The sequence below is a fragment of the Coregonus clupeaformis genome, chromosome 22 (genome assembly GCF_020615455.1).
Source record: "Coregonus clupeaformis isolate EN_2021a chromosome 22, ASM2061545v1, whole genome shotgun sequence".
NCBI lineage: Eukaryota > Metazoa > Chordata > Actinopteri > Salmoniformes > Salmonidae > Coregonus > Coregonus clupeaformis.
The window spans coordinates 755,987-766,218 of NC_059213.1; the positions used below are offsets into that span (position 1 = coordinate 755,987).

Consider the following 10,232-nt stretch of genomic DNA (forward strand, 5'->3'; position numbering starts at 1 on the left):
TATCAAAATTGGATTTTTTTTCAAATTCCTTTTGGGTCTGTGTAATCTGAGGGAAATATGTGTCTCTAATATGGTCATACATTTGGCAGGAGGTTAGGAAGTGCAGCTCAGTTTCCACCTCATTTTGTGGGCAGTGTGCACATAGCCTCTCTTCTCTTGAGAGCCAGGTCTGCCTACAGCAGCCTTTCTCAATAGCAAGGCTAAGCTCACTGTGTCTGTACATAGTCTCTCTCTCCCTCTCTCTCTCTCTCTTTGTTTTCTCATGATGTGGTTGGGTCTAATTGTGTTGCTGTCCTGAGGCTCTGTGGGGTCTGTTTGTGTTTGTGAACAGAGCCCCAGGACCAGCTTACTTAGGGGACTTCTCCAAGTGAATCTCTCTGTAGGTGATGGCTTTGTTATGGAAGGTTTGGGAATCGCTTCCTTTTAGGTGGTTGTAGAATTGAACGTCTCTTTTCTGATTTTGATAATTAGCGGGTATCGGCCTAATTCTGCTCTGCATGCATTATTTGGTGTTTTACGTTGTACACTGAGGATATCTCGCTCCCCCTCTCTCTCTCTCTCTCTCTCCCCCCTCTCTCTCTCTCTCTCCCTCTCTCCATCTCCCCCCTCTCTCTCTCTCTCCTTCCCTCCTCCTCACTCTCTCTCTCCCTCCCCCTCTCTCTCTCTCTCTCTCTCATTCCCTCCCTCTCTCTCTCCCTCCCCTCTCTCTCTCTCTCTCTCTCTCATTCCCTCCCCTCTCTCTCTCCCCCCCCCTCTCTCTCTCTCTCTCCCTCCAAATCTCTCTCTCTCCTTCCCTCTCTCTCCCTCCTTCCCTCCCACTCTCTCTCTCCTTCCTTCCCTCCCTCCCTCCCTCCCTCCCTCCCTCCCTCCCTCCCTCTCTCTCTCTCTCTCTCTCTCTCTCTCTCTCCCTCCCTCTCTCTCTCTCTCTTCCTCCCTGGGAAGCCAGCACAAAATAAAATATACGTCAAAATGTTTTCTTGTGATATTTTCACCGTCCTCCATTATTACATTGACATTTTAGTCATTTAGCAGACGCTCTTATCTAGAGCGACTTACAGGAGCAATTAGGGTTAAGTACCTTGCTCAAGAGCACATCAACAGATTTTTCACCTAGTCGGCTCGGAGATTAGAACCAGCGACCTTTCGGTTACTGGCACAACGCTCTTAACCACTAACCTACCTGCCGCCCCATTATATTAGACTCCTGATTACATATTAACAGAGGAGACACAGTACCTGAAATCAACAGTCCTATGAATAGTCGGTTCTTCTGACCAAGGTAAAGTTGTGTCTTTATCTAGATGTGGACTTGTATAAAGTCCTCTCCCTGCTGCCCAGGTGACTGATTTGACAGCTGGAAGAGACAGTGAGTTGTGAGACCTGTTAGTAAAGGAGAGAGGGACATTGTTGATGATGATGCTGGGTCTGGGGTCTGTTGGATTGGTTCTGTTATCTCTGGCTGTCCAGAGTGGACATGGAGCCCAGGACAGGTGAGTCTGGGAGGGATACTGTAACTGTATAACGGTTAGTCTCCTATGAAGGATGACTTAACCAGTCAGACTAACAGGAATTTGATAAAATATGAATACGATTTATACATTGCTAGCTGATTTATAACCAATTTATAACCGCCAAACAAATATGTATTCTTTCAATGTGCATATGTGTGTTAATTTACAGTGATGTCTGGAGTACAGAGGAGACAACTGAGAGGAATTACTACACCAGGTACCACAATATGTCAGATGTGAGTGAGAATACACACACACACAAGACTACAAAGAATGACTGAGTCCTCACTGCATAGAGACACTGTCTGGTACCTCTCCCTATAGATTACAGCATGGATGGAACAGATGAAGAGGGAGAACCCAGATGTTGTGTCCTCCATGGTCTACGGTCAAACCTATGAGAGGAGGGACATCACCTTACTGAAGGTTCTTCACCTCTCTCTCTCTCTCTCTCTCTCTCTCTCTCTCTCTCTCTCTCTCTCTCTCTCTCTCTCTCTCTCTCTCTCTCTCTCTCTCTCTCTCTCTCTCTCTCTCTCTCCCTCTCTCTCTCTCTCTCTCTCTCTCTCTCTCCTCTCTCTCCTCTCTCTCTCTCTCTCTCCCTCTCTCTCCTCTCTCGCTCTCTCTCTCCCTCTCTCTCTCTCTCTCTCTCCCTCTCTCTCTGCTCTCTCTCTCTCTCTCTCTCTCTCTCTCTCTCTCTCTCCCTCTCTCCCTCTCTCTCTCTCTCTCCATTCACTGTCTTCAGAATTCCTGGATAAACCAGGGAGGTGGCACATACCTGACCCTCTCTATAGACTACAAAGGAGCTCCTCTAGTCCTAATATACTGTACTGTATGTATCAGTAGCACAATAGATATCTCCTAGGAGACAAACACAGGGGATGATGGCCACCACTCAGTTAATGAAAAATATAGAACTTAGATATACTTATCTCATATTGGTTGTTGTGTTGCAGATTGGTTTGAGTTCTACTGGGAGGAAGAAGGCTATCTGGATGGACTGTGGGATCCACGCCAGAGAATGGATCGCTCCTGCTTTCTGCCAGTACTTTGTTAGAGAGGTGTGTATGTGTGTGTGTGTGCGGTGTGTGTGTGTGTGTGTGTGTGTGTGTGTGTGTGTGTCCATTACAGTGAAAATATCCTTGTTTTTGTCAGTACTATGTCAAGGGGTGTGAGTACCAATCATGAAAACCTCCTCCTTGATTTCCACCTATAGATCTTGAGAACGTACAAAACCGACACCAAGGTGAATGAGATGATGAAAAATCTGGATTTCTACATCACACCAGTCCTAAACGTTGACGGCTACATCTACTCTTGGCATAATGCAAGTGTAAGTATTGATTAATGCTACTTCAGACCCATTTTGATACATTCTGGAAACTACGGGAAATCTTAGACGTGGCTTTAATTCAAACATATCTACAACATAGTTAGTGTACATACAGCGCATAGTTCACAACGTCCAAGACATCATCTCACCCACCAGCCAGCTGTCTCTGGAGCAACTGAGCATGGGGAAGAGGTTTACCAGACATGACAATATGCTAAACTAGATTAACATGTAACAGCAGCGCCATCTATTGGCTTGGATTACATATTGTAACATAAATATTATTGATGACAGTATTATCATTCCAGTTAGTGACTAGTGGTTCTTATCTCTGTAGACTCGACTGTGGAGGAAGTCCAGATCTCCAGGAACAGGAGGCTGTACCTGCTATGGAACAGATCTCAATCGCAACTTCTACGCTAACTGGGGTAGTGAGTATGGTTCTTACTCTAAACAACTCACATTCACCAGGGTTGGGGTCAATTCCATTGAATTCAGATAGTACACTGAAATTCCCTTCAATGCTTTTCAATGAGGAACATTTCGAATTGGTATTTGGTTTACTTTCTGAATTGACTGGAACTGAGATAGAATTGACCTCAACCCTGACACACACACACACCCTAACTGTGTTTTCCTCTCCTGTCTGTGTAGTGGTTGGTGTCTCAACAGATTGCTGCTCTCAGACCTACTGTGGCACCAAGGCTATCTCTGAGTCGGAGGCCCGGGCCGTCACAGACATGTTGGGGAAGATGAGGGAAGACATCCTGGCTTTCCTCACCATCCACTCCTATGGCCAGCTGCTCCTGGTCCCCTACGGACATCCCAACATCTCAGCACCAAACTACGATGAGCTGGTACGCCTGATCCACACACAAGTTGTGGCATGTTGTAGTAGACCAGTGTTTTTCAACTCTGCTTTTGGAGACCAACAGCGGTGCATTGTCTCTGACCCTAACAACGTATGTCTCTGTGTTGCCAGATGGAGGTGGGTCTGGGAGCAGCCAAGGCTATAAAGGCTGTCCATGGGATGGACTATACAGTAGGCACCTCACCTGATGTGCTGTGTAAGTAGTGAGGCTGAGGGAATATTCGGACTTCTAAATGGCTATAGTTACATGAATATCCTGTGCACTGTTTACAATTCAACAAATCTTTTCTTCCGCAACGGAGAGGCCGTCTTACTGTGTTTTTCTATTATTACAACCACTGGCCTATATTCTCTCTCCAGATGCAAACTCGGGATCGTCTCGTGACTTCGCCAGGCTGATCGGCATCCCGTTGTCTTTCACCTTTGAGCTGAGGGACAAGGGCGAGCACGGCTTCGAGCTCCCAGAGGACCAGATCCAGCCCACCTGTGAGGAGGCCTACGCCGGAGCACACCACATCATCACCTACGCACACGACAAGGCCTTCTACAGCTCTGCTGCCACCGTCACGGCAACACTGTGGACCACACTGCTGGCAGCCTGGGTCTCTAGCGCCACCCTGCTGTAAACTGGGAGAACTGCAGGAGTCAGGCTAGGAGATGGTGACAGTTTATCAGTATATTCAGAAATGAGACTTTGGACAAAAGTGATAAGCTGCCAGATAGACTATATTAATATGTTCACTCACTTATTTTATCAACTGTGTTTGGTTATTTATTTCTCTAAAATTCTGCTGTAAAAAATGTTAAACAATCGTTAATAGTGACAAAACACAAACACGTTTGTACAGTAGTATATTTTGAATGAACATTTCAGTGATATAAATATACTCAACTGCTATGAATTGTTGTCGTAACATCCTGCTTCTGTTATTGAGCCCCAGGAGTTCAGTGAAGGTACAGTTCAACATTAGATCAATCTCTGCTCCGGGTGAAAGATTTTACGGTTACCGAACTGTTTAACTTGATTAGATCCAGCAGCACCATTGTGTCCAGTTGCTCTAACCTCTGTCAAGTTTCACGTTTTTATTGTAACGTGCACACGTACAGTGAAATGGCTTTCCTGCTTGCTCTTTCCCAACAATGCAGTAATCAATATCAGTTGTACTATTTTTTTATTTTATCCAAAAGTTAAGTAGAACAAAAACACACTGTCCCCGGGTAGCTGAAGGTTACGTTGACCCCCTCGCCCGTCCATGCGTAGTTGAGGAGCATTAAAGGTGTTGCATGGTCAATCTGTTGTCTACATTGCCCGCGCAGCGTTTACTGTGATAAAGCCTCTGCAGAAGTCCGGGCATACATAGTCCTTGCACTTCGCGGAGCTGTTCTGAGGGAAGTTGTCAAGGAAGTGAGTTTGTGTTCACACAGGACCTCCCGCCCCCACCTACCGTCAACCAATCATGTTCATGCAGAACTATATGGCGCTATACGGAGCCCTCCGCACTGCTGCAACATTTGGGAGGAGCACAGTGATGCGGTTCAGAGCTGAATTTGTCCTCTGCATGCTTCCAGTCTCCACAATTTGCATCACACCCTCTACATGGAGCCTCTGAACACATTTTCGGATCAAGCATAAGTTGGCTTTTAATGTGTCTGAGATAATCACAGTCATGTGGCTAGTGAGTTCTGATCAAGGTAAAGGTGTGGCTTTAGATATTTATTTATTTCACCACTAGATCAGCTCCATTCTATCTTTCTTTTATCTTTCTTGTAATGAGATAAGAGACACCAGTTTCTTACATCATGTCTTTATCTAGATGTGGACTTGTATAAAGTCCTCTCCCTGCTGCCCAGGTGACTGATTTGACAGCTGGAAGAGACAGTGAGTTGTGAGACCTGTTAGTAAAGGAGAGAGGGACATTGTTGATGATGATGCTGGGTCTGGGGTCTGTTGGATTGGTTCTGTTATCTCTGGCTGTCCAGAGTGGACATGGAGCCCAGGACAGGTGAGTCTGGGAGGGATACTGTAACTGTATAACGGTTAGTCTCCTATGAAGGATGACTTAACCAGTCAGACTAACAGGAATTTGATAAAATATGAATACCAGATTTATACATTGCTAGCTGATTTATAACCAATTTATAACCGCCAAACAAATATGTATTCTTTCAATGTGCATATGTGTGTTAATTTACAGTGATGTCTGGAGTACAGAGGAGACAACTGAGAGGAATTACTACACCAGGTACCACAATATGTCGGATGTGAGTGAGAATACACACACACACACACACACACACACACACACACACACACACACAAGACTACAAAGAATGACTGAGTCCTCACTGCATAGAGACACTGTCTGGTACCTCTCCCTATAGATTACAGCATGGATGGAACAGATGAAGAGGGAGAACCCAGATGTTGTGTCCTCCATGGTCTACGGTCAAACCTATGAGAGGAGGGACATCACCTTACTGAAGGTTATTCACCTCTCTCTCTGCAATCACGGTCTTCAGAGTTCCTTTGCCCTGGCTAGGTCAATCTTACAGGGAAACCACTAAGTAGCTTTCATCACTAGTTTTCCTCTGCTTTGACTAGACCTAAGAGGCCAATGTATGCAGCTCAATAGAGATCTCCTGTTGGTTGTTGTGTTGCAGATTGGTCTGAGTTCTACTGGGAGGAAGAAGGCTATCTGGATGGACTGTGGGATCCACGCCAGAGAATGGATTGCTCCTGCTTTCTGCCAGTACTTTGTTAGAGAGGTGTGTATGTGTCTACTATCATAGAAATGAAATTAAAGAAAGAGCATGAAGCAGTACTGGTGAGAATCTCCTCCTTGATTTCTACCGACAGATCCTGTGAACATACAAAACCGACACCAAGGTGAATGAGATGATGAAAAATCTGGATTTCTACATCACACCAGTCCTAAATGTTGACGGCTACATCTACTCTTGGCATAATGCAAGCGTAAGTATTGATTAATGCTACTTCAGACCAGCTTTGACACATTCTGGGAAACTACTGGAATATGACAAACTGTGTCTTTAATTGCGTCACACCTCTGCCAGGTGGTATCAGTACAACTACATAATCTACATTATACAACAGTTGGGTCTAATCCTGAATGCTGATTGGTTAAGAGAGTCCACAACAAACCTAGACACTGGTACAAGACATGCAGAGTAGACTTTACAAGTAACAAGAGCGCCATCTATTGGCTTCGATTACATATTGTAACATAAATATTATTGATGACAGTATTATCATTCCAGTTAGTGACTAGTGGTTCTTATCTCTGTAGACTCGACTGTGGAGGAAGTCCAGATCTCCAGGAACAGGAGGCTGTACCTGCTATGGAACAGATCTCAATCGCAACTTCTACGCCAACTGGGGTAGTGAGTATGGTTCTTACTCTAAACAACTCACACACACCAGGGTTGGGGTCAATTCCATTTCAATTCCATTGAATTCAGATAGTACACTGAAATTCCAATTCCCTTCAATGCTTTTCAATGAGGAACATTTGGAATTTGGTTTACTTTCTGAATTGACTGGAACTGAGATGGAATTGACCCCAACCCTGGCACACACACACACCCTAACTGTGTTTTCCTCTCCTGTCTTTGTAGTGGTTGGTGTCTCTACAGATTGCTGCAATCTGTTCTACTGTGGCACCAAGGCCCTCTCTGAGTCGGAGGCCTGGGCCGTCACAGACATGTTGGGGAAGATGAGCGAAGACATCCTGGCTTTCCTCACCATCCACTCCTATGGCCAGCAGCTCCTGGTGCCCTACGGACACCCTAACATCTCAGCACCCAACCATGATCAGCTGGTACGCCCGCCCCCAAAGATACGTTTTGTTGTAATAGACCAGTGTTTTAAAATGGGCCATCATTTTAACCATAATAATAACCTGCAGTATGTCTCTGTGTTGCCAGATGGAGGTGGGTCTGGGAGCAGCTACGGCTATAAAGGCTGTCCATGGGATGGACTATACAGTAGGCACCTCACCTGATATCCTGTGTAAGTAAGGCTGAGGGAACACAACGAATCACCAAACACTGGAGTGAGCAATGCCTGGTTAATCCCATGTTATCAAGACCAACATCTATACTCAGACGCATGGCAATCCAATGGGAAGAGACTATACAACTACTGGCCTATAAAACTCTCTCTCTCTCTCTCTCTCTCTGTCTCCAGATCCCTTCTCGGGCTCATCTCAGGACTTTGCCAGGCTGATCGGCATCCCTTTGTCTTTCACCTTTGAGCTGAGGGACAAGGGCGAGCACGGCTTCGAGCTCCCAGAGGACCAGATCCAGCCCACCTGTGAGGAGGCCTACGCCGGAGCACACCACATCATCACCTACGCACACGACAAGGCCTTCTGCAGCTCTGCTGCCACCGTCACGGCAACACTGTGGACCACACTGCTGGCAGCCTGGGTCTCTAGCGCCACCCTGCTGTAAACTGGGAGAACTGCAGGAGTCAGACGAGACCCGCTTATTTTGTCACGTGTGGTATGTTACTTGTTGTGTCTCTAAAACTCTACTGTAAAACTGTTAAATTATCATCTACATCTAATGTTACTTTTAATATTGACAAAACACATACAGGTTATTTGTAGTACAGTGTTTTGAATTAACATTTCAGTGATATAAATATACTCAAACCGTAATGATTTGTTGTCATAACTTCCTTCTTCTGTTAGAGCCATGAGTTGTCCCCTCATGAGTCCAGCAACGGTTGCCATGTTTACCCAATCAAAAGTGCTGATCAACATTAGTTCAACCGTTACCATGTATACCCAACTTCCTGACTTGATTAGGTCCAACAAAGCAGTTATAATGTATCGCCTCTCTCCTCTATCCCTGTGCCCTGCACTTCTCTGTTTCTGGGTAGCTGCAGTGTTACGTGGCGTTGAACGGCTGAAAGCCCTGTTGTCTCAGGCAGGCCAGAGGAAGGAAGAGTTGGTCCTCTTGAGGAAACTGGTCCCACCGTGTCCATGTCCAACCTGGGACAGAGAGACAAGCAAACATTACTACATGAACTCAGATACAAATCATTAACTTGCCAGTGTGGTAAATAGTGCAGGCCAAATATAGTAATATCATTGGAATTCCTGGGAACCTAGGAGGCTGGGATAGCCCGGTTTCTCACCTTCATTTTTCTCTGGTTCGAGGTTGACTGGTTCTGCTGGGTAGCTCCTGTCCACTTCTCCTTGCATGATGATGGTGATGTAGTGGTACTGCTCCTCGAGCTTGATGGAGTTCACCACGGATGCGAACCTGACTTCTTTCAGGCGCACTCCTGCCTCTTCCATCACCTCCCTGTGTGCGCATTCTTCCCACGTCTCTCTTCAAATGAAAAAGACAACTATTGGTCAACTTTAATATCAACTGAATACCACACACTTGTTTACATTATGAAATACTTAGCTACTCACCCAAATTCTAGATGACCGCCAGGTAGCTGATACGTTCCTTTGCCCATTACACTTTTTCGCTTCCCTACGAGGACGCAGTTTGAGTGAGCTGAATCTGTGACAAGAACCCCTACTCCGACACCGGGGCGCTTGGGGGGTCTGCAGTTTTGTGTCATCTCTTCAAATCAGACCACAATAATTCAGGTAGTAAAACTATAAGCAAATAGCTATCGTTTCTGGCAACTCCACCACGGGATATGATTTTGCTGGCAGCACAGCTTCTCCTTAACAACGAACGGAACGAGCCGGGTTGTCACGTGAATATCACTTCCGGGACAGTTTTTTTGTTGTTGCTTATCAGGCAAAGTTATCTAGCTGGCTTAGAAATGTAGATACATTAAACAATGCAGATGAAAATATGTATAAACAAACATGTATGCTATGATTCGAGATCTATAACCGTCCCTTTATTGTCCTGATGTGATATTACAGCAAAATGTTATTTTGGAAGTGTAGGGCGACCAGCACAACAGATAGTCCATAGTGTAGCCAGAGACTGTTTATTATAGTTTTAGTACGTGTACAACAATGGATCCACAGATTGTTCGCTGCTTTGCATCAGTCACATTTTTCAGAGCAAGCTACACCATTTTAGGTGGCCGCCGGCTAACAGAAACTGCATAACCTTAACAACTATGTGAACAATGAAAAAGTCTCACATTCCAATTTTTCTGAATTGATGGCAACATCAACACATAGCCTTATTAGGCTACACACAGTATACTAATAATGTTATGTATTTTGTGTGTGGCAGGCAGGCAGGCCTAAGATAATACTTGCTTGCTGTTCACTCGTTTTGACTAGAAGGAATACTGTTTGTCAGAATTCACCAGTATGGACTTTTCGTAGTAGGTTAGGATCATTAACGTAGCATGTTATGAGAATTAGGTTAAGGTTCTGAAAAAGGTTAGGGTTAGCTAAAATGCAAAATAAAAATCTACTTGTGTCGTCAATTTGACATAAACTGTATCCCATCTAGCCAGGACACTGTTCACCGAGCTCAAAAACACTTCCTATCTGCTGTTTTCCCA

General features: G+C 45.1%; 2 protein-coding genes and 1 pseudogene across 3 annotated transcripts; 2 read left to right on the forward strand and 1 right to left on the reverse strand.

Annotated features, from left to right (window-relative positions):
* Positions 1 to 1,287: 1,287 nt before the first annotated feature.
* cpo (carboxypeptidase O) lies at positions 1,288 to 4,614 on the forward strand. Of its 2 annotated transcripts, none has more exons than XM_041843365.2 (9): positions 1,288 to 1,490; positions 1,681 to 1,747; positions 1,836 to 1,937; positions 2,465 to 2,569; positions 2,725 to 2,841; positions 3,179 to 3,269; positions 3,496 to 3,698; positions 3,824 to 3,908; positions 4,073 to 4,614. In XM_041843365.2, the coding sequence occupies exons 1-9, from the start codon at positions 1,411 to 1,413 to the stop codon at positions 4,336 to 4,338; spliced, it is 1,116 nt and encodes a 371-aa protein (XP_041699299.1). In that variant the 5' UTR covers positions 1,288 to 1,410; the 3' UTR covers positions 4,339 to 4,614. The 2 variants fall into 2 exon arrangements, with proteins under 2 accessions (XP_041699299.1, XP_041699298.1); XM_041843364.2 differs by having other exon boundaries at positions 1,290 to 1,490; positions 3,179 to 3,272.
* An 838-nt stretch (positions 4,615 to 5,452) lies between these two features.
* On the forward strand, positions 5,453 to 8,200 carry LOC123481642 (annotated as a pseudogene).
* A 91-nt stretch (positions 8,201 to 8,291) lies between these two features.
* Positions 8,292 to 9,445, reverse strand: LOC121536064 (nucleotide triphosphate diphosphatase NUDT15). Its single transcript, XM_041843366.2, has 3 exons — positions 9,163 to 9,445; positions 8,877 to 9,073; positions 8,292 to 8,730 (listed from the first exon to the last, which is right to left on the reverse strand). The coding sequence occupies exons 1-3, from the start codon at positions 9,315 to 9,317 to the stop codon at positions 8,627 to 8,629; spliced, it is 456 nt and encodes a 151-aa protein (XP_041699300.2). The 5' UTR covers positions 9,318 to 9,445; the 3' UTR covers positions 8,292 to 8,626.
* Between the last annotated feature and the right edge of the window lie 787 nt (positions 9,446 to 10,232).

Coding starts and splice junctions, on each gene's coding strand:
- cpo (XM_041843364.2), top strand. CDS start 1,411: ATGATGATGCTGGGTCTGGGGTCTGTTGGATTGGTTCTGTTATCTCTG. Junction 1,938..2,464: donor GGGACATCACCTTACTGAAG/GTTCTTCACCTC, acceptor GTTGTGTTGCAG/ATTGGTTTGAGTTCTACTGG. Junction 3,909..4,072: donor CACCTCACCTGATGTGCTGT/GTAAGTAGTGAG, acceptor TTCTCTCTCCAG/ATGCAAACTCGGGATCGTCT.
- LOC121536064 (XM_041843366.2), bottom strand. CDS start 9,317: ATGACACAAAACTGCAGACCCCCCAAGCGCCCCGGTGTCGGAGTAGGG. Junction 9,074..9,162: donor GGCGGTCATCTAGAATTTGG/GTGAGTAGCTAA, acceptor TTTCATTTGAAG/AGAGACGTGGGAAGAATGCG. Junction 8,731..8,876: donor CGAACCAGAGAAAAATGAAG/GTGAGAAACCGG, acceptor TCTCTGTCCCAG/GTTGGACATGGACACGGTGG.